Source organism: Mya arenaria, chromosome 17 (assembly GCF_026914265.1).
Source record: "Mya arenaria isolate MELC-2E11 chromosome 17, ASM2691426v1".
NCBI lineage: Eukaryota > Metazoa > Mollusca > Bivalvia > Myida > Myidae > Mya > Mya arenaria.
This window is the reverse complement of record NC_069138.1, coordinates 21,514,134-21,535,312: the sequence shown is the minus strand read 5'-3', so window position 1 is coordinate 21,535,312 and position 21,179 is coordinate 21,514,134. Positions and strand designations below refer to the sequence as shown.

General features: G+C 34.6%; 1 protein-coding gene across 5 annotated transcripts; it reads left to right on the top strand.

Annotated features, from left to right (window-relative positions):
• Positions 1-2,294: 2,294 nt before the first annotated feature.
• Positions 2,295-20,521, top strand: LOC128223021 (lim and transglutaminase domain protein ltd-1-like). Of its 5 annotated transcripts, XM_052932257.1 has the most exons (11): positions 2,351-2,510; positions 10,059-10,167; positions 12,835-13,015; positions 13,834-13,947; positions 14,579-14,805; positions 15,440-15,648; positions 15,985-16,889; positions 17,064-17,238; positions 17,470-17,750; positions 18,267-18,452; positions 19,703-20,521. In XM_052932257.1, exons 3-11 carry the CDS (start codon positions 12,851-12,853, stop codon positions 19,775-19,777), a joined length of 2,337 nt encoding a protein of 778 aa, XP_052788217.1. In that variant the 5' UTR covers positions 2,351-2,510; positions 10,059-10,167; positions 12,835-12,850; the 3' UTR covers positions 19,778-20,521. The 5 variants fall into 5 exon arrangements, with proteins under 5 accessions (XP_052788218.1, XP_052788217.1, XP_052788215.1 ...); XM_052932258.1 differs by lacking the exons at positions 2,351-2,510; positions 10,059-10,167 and adding an exon at positions 2,295-2,338; XM_052932255.1 differs by lacking the exon at positions 10,059-10,167.
• Positions 20,522-21,179: the final 658 nt, after the last annotated feature.

Genomic DNA, 21,179 nt, shown 5'->3' with positions numbered 1-21,179 from the left:
AGTAGCCATAAAGGTTATATAATGCTAGCAGACAATAGGTAGATTCGAAGCGGGATATCATGTTTTCATGTTTTTATCTAAAAGACACTGGAGATTCATTGGGTATTTGTTGGGTCTCTAAAAATGTCATTATGCTTATCCTTCAATTGAAGTCACCACCTTTCTATAACATTTTGAATAGTTTTGACTGGTTTTATTAAAAAAATATATGATGGATACAGCAGATACAATTATTTTTGTTTCTTATCTCATAAAAGCCAAATAAGAAAGCACCATTACAAATAAGCGTGCTTCAGGGTCACGTCAGGTTATAATAACAAATCCTGCAGGCGATGGGACACTAGCGGTCGGTAATCATTTCTGAAACATCATGGGCTAATCTTAGAGTGAATATCAATATGTTATTTTCCTACCAGAGCCTCCATTATCTTGACCCTCATTAATCGGATAAATATAACTATCTAAAAATAGTTATATTCTGCTAAAAATAAAACGCCGGGATACATAATTACAGCGCGGAAATAGCCGAACAAGCATAAACTCATACTCGGACTGCAACACAACCAATCTATTTTTATGGTTTCGACGTTATTCCGCTAAAATTAGAGCGCATTGGGACAAAAAATGGGTTAAAACGACATGAATAGAAGTAGTTCTTTGGAGTTCGTGGTCTTAAGACTATCTGCGCGCAGATAGTCTAAAAATGCAAGAATTATACTCGAGATTTATATTTAAGTTCAAAAACTGATGTTTTATGCGTTTTTCTTAAACGGTTAGTAACGGTTTAAACCATATAACATTATTTTTCGAACAGAATTATGAAAATCTACGAATCTACGAATCTGTATTTTTGTCAGCAATCCTATATCATTGGTTTTCAGATATTACGAAAAAGTTTGCTATTTCCAGGACAAAAAAATAAAAAGTTGTTAAAATGGCCAGTCTGTGAGAGTGCAGCTTTAAGAGCATGGTATGATTCAAATACTGTCTGTTTTTACTCTTTTCAAAGGCTTATGTTTCTGATAAAATGGGTTGATAAAGGCATTTTGTCAATATTTCAAAAAAACTTATTGTAGAGCAATAAATGTACATGAGTAATTGCTAGAAATCAATCATCGTCGGAAACCCCCGATACACACTGCGCTATGCTTCGTTGTGTATGAAGTGTAACGAAAAAAAGTACCGTGGTTGCCGACGATGCCCAAAACCTATCCGTCCGCGGACTTTAAACATAGAAACGATTTGGTATGGCCTTATATCAAAACGGTCAGACTGTTCCACGGTATGTATGAAGTGTAACGGACGAAAGTACCTTGGTTGCCGACGATGGAAATCAATGAGTCGTTCTCAATTACTTTTTTCTTTAATTTTATTTTTCTTTTGTATCTTGGAAGTCGTTATAAATCTACATTTTCAAAAAAGGTTTTCATTTACAATTGATGTGAAGATTTAAAATGACTTGAGATTGATGCGTTTTTGAAACATTGTAACCAGGGGTATCCGGCGTTGAATTGTCAATCATGTTAATAAGGGACCAATTCAATAATGCTTATAGAAATTGATATTGATTTTACTTTGTTTGTTTTCTTAAAGATATAGAAAATATGATGATTAAACAGAGCAATTTTATGAACTGCGATAATAACGTGATTATTTCTGCTTTTGCTTTCATAGAATAATTATGTTTGACAAATGTGTAATCAATCGATACATGATTTAAAGGCACATACTCTATTTTGACCTGCGTATTTGGTTTAACAAACGAATTCAGAAATAAATTACAAGATGCATGATTCCTTTTAAACACTTTTTGTTATCCTCTTGTCTTACGGCCAAACATGTCGACAAAGTGGTCAGGAGAACTTTGCTAAAAAGCATGTTTAAGCGGCCTTCAAACAAACTTAGACCTAATATACCAATAGATGAACATTTTGGCTCGAATGTTTTTAAATGCGTCAAAGCATACACATTGTGTGCATGTGTTTTTATATATATAAACAAACATGTCACCATGGTTTAGTGGATACGGTCTCGTCTGCTGATCGAGAGGTTTCCGGTTCTATCCCTGCTGCGGGTACATCTATTTTCGATTTGGTGAATATTTTTATTAAACTAATTTTATGATACAACTGATATTGTTCATATCGCTTAAAATTCAGATATATTTGATATTTGATTACATCAACGTTACAGCTAATGTGCCTTTAATGAAACGAGTAGACATCCGATAACGCACTATTGTGGCTGACGCTTCGTTAAAAGATATTTTACGACAAAACTATCGGGTAGGCCTTCCATGAATAGGAAGGTTATTGTCAAATGAGTCAATATCCTTTGTGTGAGTATTCTGTCTGTCTGAATGCAGAGAATTTGAGATATCAAAGATAATATTTTAAACTTTAGATAAATTTGAATCGGTAGACTTTTATGTGCTGCATGTGAATGGGATATACCATCGTTTTTAATGCAAAATTTTGAATTTCATTTAAGTGTGGCTTGCTTTAATTCACGTAAGTATAAAAATGCAACTTCTATACTTTTACATTTAAAATTTTGAAATACATAAGCGCTGTAAACTCGGCTCAACATTGTTTGATAATTAGTTGATTAATAATTTTATTGAGACAGAATACTACTTCTGTAAAATAGTGCGCATATCATGTGGTTGGTAATCTCCTGATATAAACCTGATTTCGTGTTAATAAAATAACAGTTTTTTTCCAGAAAAGCATTTACAATTTAGGTTAAAAATGATTTGTTTGAACGCAATGGCGACTACAGTTTTCTCTTAGAATCAACTTTTATCAACTTATTTCATGATAGAATGCGCCTTCTTAAAGGTGAACAACATATACAGTCGAACTCCGTTCGCTTGAACTCCAAGAGACCGCTGAAAATACCTCGAGCCTCGGAAAATTCGGTCCTTTCATCTACTTCGAGCCAACGATGAATTCGAGCCAAGCGAGTTGGAGCGAATGGGTTTCGGCTGTATGGTTTAAATAACTTTTGATGCTATGTGGTAAAATGAGTTGAGACTTAGCTTGAGATTTGTTCGAAGTATTTTCGTGATATTGGGATCAGGGCATATATTTAATAATACGCCAGTCAATTGCAACCACGCCCCCCCCCCCCCCAGGTCCGGGGATATACAGGGGATAGCCGGGAAAATGGGCCGTGTTTTTACCTTCCAGGTGGCCCCGCCGTGCAGGGTGCATGCGTATGTTTTGTCTCAGCGTTCAGAATAGCGGGGAATGGGGCTTATCTAGGTCCCAGGGGTGCGGGAGCATTTGGCGGGGATTTCACTAGTAGTTCGTCTACGCAGGGCGGGGATTTTACCTAAATCTAAGCTAAGTTGGATCGAAAGTCAAAGTGCCCGCTATTCCCCGGACCTGGGGGCGTGGTTACAATTGACTGGTGCATAACATCTTGAGATTGAGTTTCAGACTCAGACTCAGGAAAGCAAATTCTTAATTTTGCTGAAAAAATACTACTTCAACAGCAACTTTAGTAAAAAATGCTGTATCTGTGACAAAGTATAGGCTTTACAATCAGGCTTACAACAATAGCTACATTCAAGATATGTTGAGAGATTTAAGAATTCAGTTTCTGAGCCTGAGTCTGCAATTCGGACCTCGTAGCCAGCAAATTTACAAAGATCTTGTATTAGTGCATAATGATCAAGACCTTGCAGGCATCAAACAAGACACACTGAACGTCTAACTTACAGAGAAGTTTCAAAACATAAAATAACAAATTGCAGGGAATTAAATTTTCAAATTTATCAATTTATCTTGACATGCGCTTATTTGTAATCAACACAAAGCCTAAATAAGCAACTCCACTGCTCAATTGCAAATGTGTTTCACGTTACAGTGTTGATAAGCAAATCTTGTGTTTATCACATGGATTTAGTAATAAATCCAGAATATTTGATAGGGAATATCATTCACATTACAATGTCTGTAAAGTGTTTCATAGCTCTCTGTCTAATCTTATTTTATGAACGAGTGGATGAAGATATCTTTTAGAGTAGATATAAACAAGTTCATTTCGTATTTAGTTCGCGTTTAGTTGTGTTTAATTTTGCGTGTTATCACCATATGTGCTTCATTAGACTATACATCACAAGCTGAGAGCCAAACGAAATACAGAACAATCTTAAATAACACATTTTCAGCTTAAACAAGAAACCGATTTAAGTTTGACCTTGATAAACCATGTGTTCCATTTAGAATAAGTTTCTTAATGTTCACTAAAAGATTACAATGAACTTTCATGCTAATTTTAATAATTATTTAAAAATCATGTGTCATTCTCTAAAAACGTGATGTATATTATCTCAATTGGATTTAAAACGTAAAATATTTGATAGTTCGATATCAAAGGCAGGTACTTGTAAACATGTACTTTAAAAGATCAATATCAACTTAATAAACATGATAAAATGCATGTACTAAACCTCATTACAATCAATCTATACATGACAATGTTAAAGAGATGCCGACATCGATGCATTATCTTTTCACATTTCATGTGATCAATACGGCCGGTTTCCGGAAACCGTGCTAGATTATCCGCCTGTCAATAGCTACGGTTTGTGTTGTTAGCAACCGACAATATTTCCCTGTGAAGTTTATTATACCGGCGTGATTATTTGACGCATCGTTGTGAACATTCCACCTTTCTATTTTGTTACAATAGAAATGTATTTGATAAGATACGGTTTTGATCAAGTTGAAATATTTAAATTGCAGTTCGTGGGTGGTCGATATTACATATTTGCTATATCGAGATGAATTTAATGTTTTCTACCAAAATATGCGTTTATTTGTGTGTTTTATGTTATATATCGTCCCAATAGTTTGGTGGTAGATTTCTGTATTTCAATTTTCTCATTGAAACAGTGTTGAAATGCGAAAACCCGCCATATGCCGCATATTCATATTGTCGCCATCGAAATCATCCTTTAATGTAAATGGACGGTTTACAGTGTCAGACATTTTACTACGCAGCAAGTAGATCGCGTAGTAATTTCTATTTAGCGGTAAAACGTAATTGCGTTATTCTTGGAAATTCTTAATTATTAATGCCATAATACACTTCAATGAAAATCATTTAAAACTCAAATGAATTAAAATAAAAAAATCTTAAACAATAAAATTAATAAGTTATGTTATTCAAACTACTTCTACTTGATACATCCGAGGTGGTTTTCGATGGAAAATGGTCGAGGAATTCCGCATGAGTGTAAACACGAAAACAGCAGATATCAATATTCAGAGACGTATTTTCATATCGAACTAAAATCAAAAGTTAAGTTTCAGTACGGCTAAGTTTAGTTTTAATTAACAGTATCAAAGAAGCAATCCCAAACATTGCCATTCGATAGAATGTATGTTAATGGTTGTAGCACTAGCGTATACCCATATCATTGTTAAGTGAAATTTAATTTTAAAGGTGCTCGATGTCCAATGTCACGTATATGCCGGATATCCCCGAAAGAGCCATCGCGAAGGGTAAAATGTTTACTCTACCACTTTCAGGTGGCTTATATCCTATTGAAGGTACCCCTTGATGGATGAACTGATGTGGGGGTTTTCAGCAGAAATGCATTTTAAGTAGAAAATGTTAAAAAAATAACAAAATCTTTTACCGAGTATATTAACATTGCATTATGATCACACAGAATTACATTTTTATTTTTTAAAGCTACACTGTCACAGATTGACCGTTTTGACTACTTTATTTTTTCTCATGAAATGAGCCGATTTGTGCGTAAATATCTGAGGAGAACCAGTGATATAAGACTACTGACAAAGGATCAGATTGCCGTTTTTCATATTTATGTTCAATTGAAGTTTTATGCCGAAAAGCTCACTTTTCTTAGGTATGTGAAGTTGGCTTGTACATTGTACATCGTAGTTCAGCTTGTAATTCGTCAATTACAAGCTTGTAGTTGGGTTTTCAGCTTGTAGTTCGGCTTGTATATTGTACATAGTAATTCAACTTGTAGTTCGCCAATTACAAGCTTGTAGTTGGGTATTCAACTTGTAGTTCGCCAATTACAAGCTTGTAGTTGAGTATTCAGCTTGTAGTTCGGCTCGTATATTGTACATAGTAATTCAACTTGTAGTTCGCCAATTACAAGCTTGTAGTTGGGTATTCAGCTTGTAGATCGGCTGGTACATTGTACATCGTAATTTAACTTGTAGTTCGCCAATTACAAGCTTGTATATCGGTATTCAGCTTGTAGTTCACCCTAACTGCACCAGCATTTATAATATTTGAATTACAAGCTAGTAGTTGGGTATTCATCTTGTAGTTCGGACCAAATACATCAGCATACATTATATTTGAATTACAAGCTAGTAGTTGGGTATTCATCTTGTAGTTCGGACAAATACATTAGCATACATTATATTTGAATTACAAGCTAGTAGTTGGGTATTCATCTTGTAGTTCGGACCAAATACATCAGCACACATTATATTTGAATTACAAGCTAGTAGTTGGGTATTCATCTTGTAGTTCGGACCAAATACATCAGCATACATTATATCTGAATTACAAGCTAGTAGTTGGGTATTCATCTTGTAGTTCGGACAAATACATTAGCATACATTATATTTGAATTACAAGCTAGTAGTTGGGTATTCATCTTGTAGTTCGGACAAATACATTAGCATACATTATATTTGGATTACAAGCTAGTAGTTGAGTATTCATCTTGTAGTTCGGACCAAAAACATCAGCATACGTTGTATTTGAATTACAAGCTAGTAGTTGGGTATTCATCTTGTAGTTCGGACCAATTACATCAGCATACATTATATCTGAATTACAAGCTAGTAGTTGGGTATTCATCTTGTAGTTCGGACAAATACATTAGCATACATTATATTTGAATTACAAGCTAGTAGTTGGATATTCATCTTGTAGTTCGGACCAAATACATCAGCACACATTATATCTGAATTACAAGTTAGTAGTTGGGTATTCATCTTGTAGTTCGGACAAATACATTAGCACACATTATATTTGAATTACAAGCTAGTAGTTGGGTATTTATCTTGTAGTTCGGACCAAATACATCAGCATACATTATATTTGAATTACAAGCTAGTAGTTGGGTATTCATCTTGTAGTTCGGACCAAATACATCAGCACACATTATATTTGAATTACAAGCTAGTAGTTGGGTATTTATCTTGTAATTCGGACAAATACATTAGCATACATTATAGTTGAATTACAAGCTAGTAGTTGGGTATTCATCTTGTAGTTCGGACCAAATACATCAGCATACGTTGTATTTGAATTACAAGCTAGTAGTTGGGTATTCATCTTGTAGTTCGGACCAAATACATCAGCACACATTATATTTGAATTACAAGCTAGTAGTTGGATATTCATCTTGTAGTTCGGACCAAATACATCAGCACACATTTTATTTGAATTACAAGCTAGTAGTTGGGTATTCATCTTGTAGTTCGGACAATAGCATCAGCTTGTTGAATTACTATGTACAATATACGAGCCGAACTACAAGTTGAATACCCAACTACACGCTTGTAATTGGCGAACTACAAGTTGAATTACTATGTACAATATACAAGCCGATCTACAAGCTGAGTACCCAACTACAAGCTTGTAATTGGCGAACTACAAGTTGAATACCCAACTACAAGCTTGTAATTGGCGAACTACAAGTTGAATTACTATGTACAATATACAAGCCGATCTACAAGCTGAGTACCCAACTACAAGCTTGTAATTGGCGAACTACAAATTGAATTACAATGTACAATATACAAGCCGAACTACAAGTTGAATACCCAACTACAAGCTTGTAATTGGCGAACTACAAATTGAATTACAATGTACAATATACAAGCCGAACTACAAGTTGAATACCCAACTACAAGCTTGTAATTGGCGAACTACAAGTTGAATTACTATGTACAATATACAAGCCGAACTACAAGCTGAATACCCAACTACAAGCTTGTAATTGGCGAACTACAAGTTGAATTACAATGTACAATATACAAGCCGAACTACAAGTTGAATACCCAACTACAAGCTTGTAATTGGCGAACTACAAGTTGAATTACTATGTACAATATACAAGCCGAACTACACGCTGAATACCCAACTACAAGCTTGTAATTGACGAATTACAAGCTGAACTACGATGTACAATGTACATGCCAACTTCACATACCTACTTTTCTTAAAGCGTTAGTAACGCTTTTAGCCACATAAACTCCCGAACGTTAATATTAAAAAACCTGCGATCTGATCTTTTGTCACCAGTTTTATTTCTCTGGTTTTTAGATATTAACGCGAAGATTGGTTCATTCAAAGACAAAACAGTGTTGCCAAGAGAGTCAATCTATGAGAGCGCAGCTTTAATATTTAGATGGAAGACTGAAACAAAAATAATGACCAAGCTGTTGCAAACATGGAAAATGTTTAACGAACACAGTTTTTGGCATGAATTACGTATTGAAATTTATTAAACCTCTTTCACAATCTTTAGCTGACAATATTAATGTATTTGAAGTTTTCATTTGTTTGCCGTGCCGTTTAAAACTGTTAAATTGCATATTTAAAGGCATACACTGTTACCGCCTTAGAGATAGTCTAATATTTTGACATTGATAGGGTTAAATGATATACGACCATCGAGTAGTAAACAGTCAACAAATGGTTTATCATTTCATAAGTGCTCGATTTACAGCCAAGTTTTTATGAACATTTGGGCAAGCAGTGGCTTAGCTACATATAGGCCATGTAGGCTGGGCCTACAACTTTTTTAAAAAAAATGGCAAAATTTAAATTTAAATAACCATAAAAAATGCAATAAAAACTAATAACTACTCAAGAAATCTAGAGGGGGTTCCCATAACTCAACTGGAAACATCGGGCCTACAAGTTGTTTTATGTCTAGCTACGCCCCTGGCATCGTATAGGTTGATGCATTTTTCTAATTTAATAAATTATTAACTCATTTGACGTTAATGATAAACACACTAACAAACGATGTGTGTACAGATAAAAGGGTGTAATTTATAGCTACGTGGCCACAAAATTCTGAAAAAAGGCGCCAAAATATAGTTTACATTATTTTATCTATTCACGTATCATTTGCTTTCTTGTTTTAATCATTTAAGTCAGATGAGTTAAAGTGACTATATTATTTAAAATCAATACAAACACATGTATAATGCACCAGTCAATTGTAACCACGCCCCCCCCCCTCCCAGGTCCGGGGGCATACCGGGGATAGCCGGGGAAAAGGGCCGTGTTTTTACTTTCCAGGTGGCCCCGCAGGGCCGGGTGACCGCGGTGGTTTTGTCATAGCGCCAAATTTAGCGGAGATTGGGCCTTGATTTTACCCGGGGTTGGCTGGACCGAAAGTCAAAGTCCCGGCTATTCCCCGGACCTGGGGGGCCGTGATTACAATTGACTGGTGCATAACAAACATAAATTTTCAGAGATAAACCTTTAACTACTTACTAAATAATGCCTTAATGAAAAATATCAATTAGTGATAACAAGTTTATAACCATTTATTTAGTTGTTAAAAACGCACATGTATTAAATGATTGGTGAGTGCTAAAAGATTTACAGTGATCAGCTATGTCTCATTAGATAGAAATAGCCATGTTTACTGCACCATTCCTTCAAATTAAACACGATATCCTTCATAAGAACCATTTTTTGTGATATGTTTTAACCCATTTCGGTAAATTAAAACACTTTGTATTAATTGTGGTACATCTTATTTGGGAGTAAGGGTGCATCTTTAAAATTATTACTGCATTTAAATAAAAACAAATGTGTTTTCATCAACATGCATTTATCGTGTCCCTTTTAGAGAAAAACAATAGTAGTTGAAACTTTAAGTCAATGTTGCGCTTTCACTTGATCGATTTACAGCCAAGTTATTTTTTTATGAATATTTAACATCTATTGCTTGAAGAGAGAAACGATTGCATTGTTATTTTAATTTAATGTTGTGGTTTAATGAATTATATCTGTTTCCTATACAGATCAATATAAACTACAATTCTAATTACCAAAGTACTGCCCCAGTGCAGAGAGTCGAGTATCTGCGATCTCCTCAGAATAGGAAGACAAGTTATTTAAGCACGATTGCAGGTACAGTTCATTTTCTAAAAGTTGTTTATTCTAAATTTTCCATAGATGTTATGCACCAATCAATTGTAACCACGCCCCCCCCCCCCAGGTCCGGGTGTATGCCAGGGATAGCCGGGAAAATGGGCCGTGTTTTTACCTTTCAGGTGGCCCCGCAGTGCCGGGTGAATGCGGTGGTTTTGTCTTTGCGCCAAAAATAGCGGGGTATGGGCCTTACCTAGGCTCCCGGAGGTGCGGGGGGATTTTGCGGGGATTTTATCAGCGGTTCGTTCCCGCAGGGCGGGAATTTTACCCAGGCTTTGCTGGACCGAAAGTCAAAGTCCCCGCTATTCCCCGGACCTGGGAGGGCCGTGGTTACAATTGACTGGTGCATTAAGGCTTAAGAAAACACTTGGTTCGGGTAACCCGACCCTAATTACGAAATAGGTGCAGTCAGTTTGCAAAACAAATATTTAAAACTTTTTAATGAAGATTACTTTAACAGCATTCTACAATGATGAAAATGACACTCTTACATAAAGCCTAACAAGAAAAGGCTAACCTACCGTACCTGTTTTTGAAAATGATGTAACTCTAACCAAACCAGTTTTTTTGCGGGGGCGAGGCGAGGAGAGTAACACCCTCTTTAATGGTAGTTTTATCTATTGTCTATATTTGTAAAGTGGGATCGGAAAAACTGCATAGTTTACATGTAATAAATTCTGTTTTGTTCTGTTCTGTTCTGTAAAGTGGGATCGGATCGTCGTGCTACGATACAGTATTACATAAGGTTCTGTGAGCTTGGCTCTGTAAGATATTTTGCCTTATGTTTATAGTTTTCCGAATGATAAATGACGTATCGTATTGGTTTGAAGTGGTCCTTTACCGTAACAAAGCTAATACAGATAAAGGCCAACTGTCAAACACACCCTACAGGTAACTCGCTGTCAAGTTGTTTTGAAATAAAAGAAGATAAACTTACTTTAAAATAGATGAATCAACTTTGATATATTTCTTTTTGAGATAAGGAATATTGTGAGAAAAATGTGTAGGCAGTCATTTTGTTAAGTATTAATGTTAAAGGTTTGTTTCTTTTTCCGGTAAAGTACGTTTGTTTATTTCGTAGTACAATATGCTCGTCCCTCATCGATTTTTGAAATATTTGTATTTTTGTATACATGGTTGGTGTGCAATATTTGTACGAGTAAGCTTGTGGATATTCTTCAGACATTAGTGGGTTTGTTGCTGAAAATTATAAAACGACATTAAGTTTTTCTTAAATGTTTTCATATTCAAAATGAAGATGCAATTCATAATGTTCTTAAATAGATTAAATGGATTTTTCGAGACTATCCACAATGTAAGCAGGTGCGTAGCAAATACGCAGTTGTGTAATGAAACTTTGAAAAGTCGAAGGTTTTTACATACATAAAGCCCCGAACTAATAAAAACCGAAGGGGGTATGGGGTGAAGGGGTTGATATGCTGTCCGTCATTCATCTGCGTAGTCCAAAAATTGGCCCTTGCTACGCGCCTGATAAGACTCCTTATTCAGACTTAAAATCAGAATATTGGAACATAGGCCTCCTTTTTTCTTCTGTTTAAATTTTGATATATGTTTTAATTGTAAAATAAACAAAATAAAAAAGACATTTGTTAACTTTACATTCTTTTACTGATCGATTGGTTAACGTTAGAAATCTGAGTAAACAGAATAACATTTTGTCATTATGAATGATTGCTTCTTGTGAGCACTGAACAATTTCATCGATCGAGGTTGACAAATGTATTACCAATATTTTAAGTGAATTTCGCCTCCGTTTGAAAGGAATGCAAGATGATATTTTAAACAGGGCTGTTATTAGGAAAATTAACAGAAAGACGCAATTTGTATCCTAAAGAACTCAACAATAGTTGAATTTTTATGAATGATAAAGAAATAGTATGACATTTTGACGGTTTACACATAGAGAAAGTAGCGTGGACTTTTACTTACGATAAAAAAAAATGAAATTGGACTTACATTCGGTCTTCTTGAATAAAATTATAAGCAAGAATTAAGGTAAATAGGTATATGCCATTATTTGTAAAACGTATTTAATTTACAATATATACACGGAGTAAATTTAAATGTTCGTATTTACATGTGAAAATATGTGAAATAGCATTAAGGTTAACATTGCATGTTAGATAATTAATGTTGATTCACGCTAACTCAAATTCACTGGGGTTTTTGTAATTTTGTTCCCGATACTCCCGAATTTCACCACTAACTCATATGAATATGTTTTGTTTAAACAAATGTTGTTTTTAACCGCAGTCATATTTATCGTTAGTGATGAATTAAGGTTTTTTTTGTCCTGCATGCGTGTTATTAGTTTATTTGTTTTTCTCTTGACTTTTGATTTTTAAACAGTATCCTTGTCGGATATTGGCTTATCACCGTAGAACAATGTCTTTATTTATTCCTATACCGCTCAACACATTGCCGAATTGATCCAGATAACAACAAATCATCGTATTATGTGTCTCTAGTTGATTATTAACATTTCATCATTGACATTTAATCCTTAAGGTCATTAGATAGGATTGTAGTAGTAATTTTGTTACTTAAATCACGGCGTTGGCCCTATGGATCAATTGAATTTTCTTTAATAACTCTACCTGATATTCACCTCACTATCAATTTCAGGTACAAATAGGTAACAATGGGTTGTAGCTCCTCCTCTCCTGACACCAATAACAATCAACCAGTTGCAAAGAAATCTCCAAAAGCCAAATCTTCGGGAAGTAATGTAGGGGCTGAAAACGAGACTAACCGGAAACGAGAAAACAACCATCCGGAACTGAAACAGGAACCGGAAATAGAAGATGTAAGCGTCTTTATTGAATTTGCTTAAAGTGTAATATGATATTATGTTTAAAAACTATTATCCATACAATTATTAACAAATAATGCAATCTATCATATTAGCGTCGTATTCTACGTTTGTATTATTGGTTATGGTCGTAATATGTCAAGAAATTAATACCTCCGGATTGAGAAATTGAATGTAGGAATGCATTATAAATGAAGACTTTCTCTTTATGAAATGTATCTCGGAGTCGATCCCCATTTCTTTGTCCGTATATTTGGAATGTGGTTTAATTAAATTGTTATTGATTGATCGTAGTAATACTTCATTGACGCATTGGAAAAACATGAAAACTGTAATAAGGATTACAAATGTATAAATTGCGAACAACCTCTTTCAGTGGTTTTTCTTTTTATTTCAAATCATGTTTTAATTTCAAAAAAACTATGCGCACCTACCGTGCTGCTAATCCTGCTGTGAAGCCGACATAATTAACCCCAAAATAATCTGTTAGTATTGCAATTTGATATTGGCGATGCCTATAAAAAGAGGCAGAAATATTGACATACTTAATATCAATAATTATTGATATTGCAAATCAAAACTGATGATTCAAACGTATTGCCTAGCCACCTTCTTTAAAATGTGCTTATCATATTTGATGTTCAAAAATCGTTGCCTTGAAACATTTTTGCAACATTTATGGCAGATTGTTATACATATTGAGTCACCTAATTTATTAAAATAAACTAAAAATACACTCCAAGTCAAGGTTTATGTTACTACGCGATTCCTGGTTACGATGTTAATGTGAACAAAATATATTTTAAATCCAGGTGGATGTTCCGAAAACTGAGCATGGCTATCCTGTTGCCAAGGAACCGCCTGACAGGAAAGCTGACATATTTAATCCACAGAAGTTAAAGGGAGTTGAAGCGAGGGCGAGAGCGGTAAGATTATTCGTATAAGAAGGTCCTTAATCCATGCGTCTTTTTACGGTATTTAAACTGACTCATAGATAATGAGCCGATAAAATATTTTTGAGCTTAGGAGTAAATAATTGTATGCGTTATATATTTGGGTAGTGGTATTGTATGTATAAATAATTTGATTATGGGGGAGCACTCCTTTTGAATTAACATGCGTTTATCATGCAGGCAGTAAACTGAATACATTTCTGCCTATAAAATATCTGTAGTTAATTGTTATCAGTCCAATAGCAATCCACTGGTCATCACAGTTCGGCAACTACAATCAAACGTTTTTTTTATAATTGGCATATTATTTTCTGCGTCTATGCGAAAATTAACTGCTTGATAATATCATGTATTCAAATGTTTAGTAATAGTAGCTTTACCTTTTTTCTGATTTTATTTTTCGATATAATTTGGGTGGTAAATACTTTATCGTGCTTAAAACATATTAGTCTATGTTAATCAGGTAAGCTTAAGAAAAGACAGTGTGTGATCATTTAAAATCTATGCAAATAATGATAAAACCTAAATCAAATTTGCTCAGTGAGGATAGGAAAGTGGAAAAAATAATTTGTCAATATATTTCTTTTTAATTATATTTGAATAGGCGCCCGACAACTTGGCAGACAGCTATGAAGAACTCATTGCGTACCTAACATCAGAATGTAAAAATGACGTAGAGAAAGTACGCGCACTGTTTATTTGGATGGCCAATCAGGAAATAGATGATGGTAACTATAGCAACGTGACCGGAAGTGACACACCACGTGGAATTATGAAGCTGATGAAAGACAACAGAGCTTCCTATTCTTCATTCTTTGCTCTTTTATGCAGGTCAGCAAGCTTGTTGGAATTATACAAATGCACTTAACATTAAACCAATCATGAGCACAGCACTTTACCTATGTTCTTATTATAATCAGGCCCCAGTTTCACACGAAGGTAACTTATTTACTACTTAAAAGACAAACATAGTCTAAATATTATCTTTCTGTGTTTTTACAATAAAGAATAATAATACTATCTCACAAATAATGTCAATATAATTGTGTTTGTTAATATTGATACTATTTGGTTGTCATAGATCAAGACAAGAAATGCTCTTGAGTTACTACTCAACATCTATTTTTTTAGGAATATTCAAATACCATATTTGGTTAAAAAATTAACAATTAAATATATACACCAACATTTGAAATTTGAAATGATTCCGTTCCGTTAACATTCAATACAAAATTGAACTAATGTACGCAGGAAGTGTTCTTGAGAACAGTTGCGTAGTTTAAGCAATGTTCTTAAAATATTCATAACTGGGAACAGAGCTTCACAAATCATAAAACTATAGGATAAAATAAGTTTAGTTATAAAATGCATATATGCAATTTTATTTCGATAATCATACGTTTTTAAGATATGGTTGACTATGTAAATGCATGAACAATGTAGCTCAGGTTCGTGTAAATTTTAGGAAGGCGGGTATACAATGCGTTATCATCGACGGGTATGCAAAGAGTGCCGGATATAAGGTTGGCGATTCTGACGATGATGTGAAAAAACTAAACAATAGTTGGAATGCCGTATATGTAGCCGGGGGATGGCGTATCGTTTTCCCTTTGTGGGCATGTTCTGCAGTGGTTGGACATTCAACTGGAGTGTACACAAAAGTTGAAGTCAAAGGTAAACTACATTTAGTTTGCGTTCGTGATGAGGTGGGGTGTAAGCGAAATCCATGAACTCGTTTCTTTATTAAATATCATTTAAACTATTTGTGCTTTCACACCTCTGTTTTCATTGTTACACCGTGTATTTCATTTTTATGACTTTCATAAATGCTGCAACCATTAGGAAGTAGGTCGTGTGGTAAATTTGTACATACTTTGACACGGCATTCATTGATCGGAAGCAAGTGTTTGCAACAGGAAGCAGTTTATATTATTATGTTTATGGACATATTTAGACGGTAAGCAACAGATGAGTGTGTACTTACAGTGATTCTACGTTTTTGTAATTCAGGAAAGGCTGTAAGGGAAAAGGAAGTTGAGTCATCTGGAAAAACCATAAAACACTTCAACGACTATTACTTCTTTACCGACCCTGAAATGTTCATTTTTGATGCGTTTGCAAAAGATAAACGTTGGCAACTTTTAAACCGGCCCTGGGACTTTGCCAAATATTGTGATATTCCTTACGTCCGCCGTTATTACTTCGATGAAAAAGTAGACATACGCAGTAAGTTCAGTGGCCGCTTAGTTGCAAAAGATGGAGAGTGCCATATTGAAATATCTTGTGGAGACCCAAGAGGCATTACCCTTGACTATGAACTGTACTATAATCATGTTGAATCAGGAAGAGAGATTTCGTCTTCATTGCAACTAAACAATTTTGTGTTCTTGAACAGAACTGGTTCAAGATGGGACTTTGGCATTCGCTTTCCCGAAACTGGAGTATATAAGCTACAGATAGTAGGAGGGAAAGGTTATGAAGGTGACATGTGCGCATTTAAAATCAGAGCTGATGAGGTAAAAGATGATGTCAAACCACTTCCATTCAATCCAGGGAAGGTTGGTTACGGGCCTACTATGGACACCGAACTTGCCGGGATAAAGGCCATCTCACACAAAAGTGGTTTGGTGAAGATGAACATCAAGAAACATATGGAATTTAACTTCAAGTTGACGAAGGACATTGTTGTGAGGACCGAACTACTTCATTCTACGATTTCGAAAGAAGAGTTACAGCAATATTGCGTGACTACACAACGTAACAGGAATGTACATGTGGCTGTGAACGTTCCCGAAGAAGGAGAGTATGCATTGGCGCTCCACGCGCAACAAAAGAACCACAGTGACTATGACAATGTTTGTAACTACTTATTGACGTCGGAAACAGGGAAAAAGAAACGTCAGCGGAAATGGGAGGTTAAATACTTTCAATTGAATTGCTTTTGGTTCAGCACGTTTAAATTAACTCATTGAATTTATGTGATAAAAGAAATTTTTAATGCAGATGTTTATTTTACCCAGTTTAACTGTGATTTCCATTACTTATGGTATGAATCAGACAACCATACTGTCAATTTAACACCATTTCAGACACCGCAGGAAAAGAAAACAAGACGAAATGTTACGGACCTGTCTAAGACCCGTGGCACAAAGAACCTATCGGAACTAGAGAGCGAAATTGAACGTTTCCACAAGCTTGATATGGAAGATAAGGGCGAACTTGCTAAAGCAGAAGATGCGCTAGAATACAAGAAAGACCGAAAAGGTATTACAGTTTTGAGTTTAATATAGATCATTACTTATCGTTTGCTAGTTTGATATTTTAACTTTTTCTTCAATCTTTATCTTTAAAACAGAAAATCTTTGTTTTCTTTGTAGAGCCAAGTATCTTAGATAATTATTTGAATTAATGAAATATTCATTGATTGTAGTTAATATAAATTAATGATATTGATGGAGAGAAAAACATATGATTTTTCTGAAATATCTTATTTAGAACTCGAAGACGCCATGAACAGGCGCCATCTTGAAACTCTTGAAAAGGCAATCGCCAGGGGAGAGAAAAGTCGTTTCAGGGACAAACTTACAAAACAGCTGGATGAGGCTAAAGATATCAGAGAACATCTGTTGCATCTCAACAAAATTGCACATGATATCCTTGAGATGAAACAGCCGACAATATCTGAGTTGCGAAGTTATAAAATACCACAGCCAATCATTCAAGACATCATGCGAGCGACCTTCCTAATGTTGGGAGAAAGGCGTTCAGATCTTGAAGTAGGTTATACTCTGTTTACATATATTTCATAAACTACTTCATCATCCAATTTTTCTTGTTATGTCCTTCCATGTCAAGCTCCTCTAAATACTATCACGATAAAACTGCAATTTGCTAGATATATATTTGCTAACAAAGCTAAAGGTAAACTAACAGACTGATCATTCAATTGACAATGTAAAGGAATGTACAGGGACAAGTGTTATAGCCAAAATATAAACTAATACCTTATTAAGAAGCACAGGGTAAAGGCCTAAATTTAACGAGAAACCCTCGTTTAAAGGACCAAAAAAAACATCGACAAATAAATCATGTAACCGAAAAATGTTCGTGTTCGTTTTATATCATATGTATATATATCGACGCCAATAGAGACACGCGTTCAAAAAAGTAACAAACACAATTATTTTCAGCGATTTGCACAAATCTATTATTCAACAAATGTTTACTTTACCTACTTGTACCGACGACAATTAGCAATATAAGCGAGTGTTTTCTGAATATTTTCATTTAAGGACTGGGAGGATCTTCAAGTATTGATGGGCAGACTTGGTAAAGACAGCATGATAAGACGTGTAAGGCAATTTGATACTGTAAGCGTACAACCATCTGTCCAGAAAGAAGTGGAAAAGATGCTTGATGAACATTCTGAAATAGATGCTAGAAAAGCCAGTGCCGGAGCAGGGACATTTTATGTCTGGGTAACTTGTTTGTTATTATTTAAAAGAAATGTATGTTTTATACTACTTTTATCGAGCTAGATTGTGAAGACAACTATAAGCTGATATAAATTAGTTTAGGATACGTTTCTTGAGTAGAAGCCAGTACTGTTATCATTACGGAGTTGGAAATAAACCTAACAACTGGTGGGGTTCGAACCGACGACCTCTTTGGTGAGAGATGGACACTTTAACCACTATTACTCCAAATGTACCTCCGTAGTATTTTTATTATATATTATAAAAGACAAAAAAACAAACAAACTCGTTTGAAAAACACCTTAAACCAGTGCTAATGAAACTATTGAATAATTGATATAGCCCGGTTTCACATAATAATACGATGAAGAATATCGGGGCACGATAAAATCAAGGTTACAATTAAGTGACAATTTAAGCTATTCTGATGTTACCTGTGTTCAACGTGAAAGTAGACAAAAAAATATTAAATACTAGTATTTTTCAGAGTTTGGTTAGACAATCTAGAAGAATATGGCTAAAAGTTAAGTCTAAACATTTACATTATATTTGGAAACAAGTCAATGAGAGAAACAAAGAAACTCCAAAATCAAAATGTCAACAAACGTTTGATCATCAGAACATTATCATTAAAAAAAAATCAGAAAATCGTACTAGTTATGTTTATAGAATCATATACCGTTTCACAGAATAGGAAGCAAAAAAATCATTGTAGTGTTTCTGGATATGTTTCACTAATACAACTCTATAAAACACCGGAAAGCATATAATAAATACACGTATTTTTTTCTTTTGTCGTAGAGTATGCAAATAGGTAAAGAAAAAGGCTCTGCATGGGCATTGAGTCAAGAAAACATGTTAAAATACTTATTTTTTTATCATTTTTGAATACACGTACATGTTAAGAAAATTCAAGTAGCCAACATTGTAACAAGAAGCTTTTTCAAAGCAAACGCAAAATGGCCAACACACACTCAACGATAGACGCCAGACGACGACCTACACAATTATCATTAATATTTAAATATCGCTAGCTATCAACACGTTTGGTATACGCCTTTTTACGTTCAGTAGAGAAGGGTCCAGTGTAGATAAAATAAGTTGAACCAATGGAGGGACATTCTTTAAAACATTGGCAAAGATGTCGATTTAAAATGGTAATCTGACCTTAGTTAAACCGACTGGTTTCAGTTATAAACGGATCGTAAGCTAAATCTTCTTACTAACTGTACATGCATATACAAACATTTCAGTTGCGTGATGTTTGCATAGCACTTGGCCAGCAAGATCAACACAATGGAACGCAAGTTACAGAAGAGGGCGCCTAGATGAACATGTGTACTTACTTAACATTATTGTGATAATAGGATAGTTATTTGGTATTTTGAATCATTGGTATTGAACTGGGTCTTAAATATGCGACGAGTTACCACATCACCATGTTTGCATCGCGCTTGACGACCAACAAGCACAGCGAAATGAAACTGAAGTATGTGTGCATACGTCCAATTCACGATGTTGTTCTTGCTGACAAAACGCCTACATAAAACACACAAGTTACCTTCTTACCAAACCTAACACTTAACGAGAAGTTCCAGTGCCACAGTATCATAATTTGAAGATATACTATCTCGTTATTAGGATATATCTTATTCTTATAAGCATCTCTAAATAACGAATCTAATAACCTCGTAATTAGGAGATCTTCTGATAAGGACATTACTTCTTCTAATTAGGACTTCTTAGTTTATTAAGATTAGGACTTATTTTATCCTAATAATGTGATTGTATCTCCTTATTAGGCGGTAACAAATAAAAAAAAAATATTAAAGACTGCAGCATTTTCGCCAAATTAGGATCTAATTTGTTAAAATTAGGACTTATAATCTCGTTACAAGGTCATAATATCTCTTTTTTATATTATTGACTGTGACACTAGGAACTTTGCAGCACATGCACTCGTGTATTTTGAGTTTCCTTCCTGTGATAAAAAACATTCATGTGCTATATATGTATTTATAATTTATAACGTTATGAAATAAAGTAAACAGAATAAATATATTAAAAATAGATTTATTATCATTACTCAGAAAAAATATATGTATATACAGTACCTCGTTCATAATTGTTTAGTTCATTTTGTACACAGTACACTTTAACGAATTTCTAATATGGCACCTGTAAAATATAATTTATTTTTATTTATATATTTAATCAAAAATGTTCGGTTATTTTTGTATTGAACCAGCCAATGTATCGAAGTACAGAAAGAAAGTATTCATTTTCAAAATCATTAATGAGGAAAGGGTTAGTGCAAAATTAGCTTAAGCACTCGCGTTCCTCGTGCACAACATGGTAGTTGTTGTATAAGGTAAGAATGTATTTTTGCAAAACGCGCTCAAGCTGTTGAAATGATTCGTGCCGGCACCGGCAACCCCCCCCCCCCCCTTACCATCATAAGACAGATATGTTACGTGTCGTTTTAACAGTTGCAAAAATATTAGCAGAAACATATTTTCCTATCAACCTAAAGGTGAGTCTTACTAAGGCAAAAACGGTTGTGAACAATATCATGGTTGGTCACACATACGATACCTATGAACTATCCGACTGACCTGGCATAGAATGAAATACATCCTTTTTTAAGCAATCATAAGTGATTTTTTTTTAAGTTAGTCTGCTTTTCAATGGGCGATATTTCAGTTTTTGGACTCTGTGATCGAAATTCGT

Excerpts from the sequence above, each read along its gene's own strand:
- LOC128223021 (XM_052932258.1), top strand. The coding sequence starts at position 12,851 with ATGGGTTGTAGCTCCTCCTCTCCTGACACCAATAACAATCAACCAGTT. Across the intron at positions 13,016-13,833 it reads AGGAACCGGAAATAGAAGAT|GTGGATGTTCCGAAAACTGA; the intron begins GTAAGCGTCTTT and ends TTTTAAATCCAG. Across the intron at positions 13,948-14,578 it reads TTGAAGCGAGGGCGAGAGCG|GCGCCCGACAACTTGGCAGA; the intron begins GTAAGATTATTC and ends ATATTTGAATAG.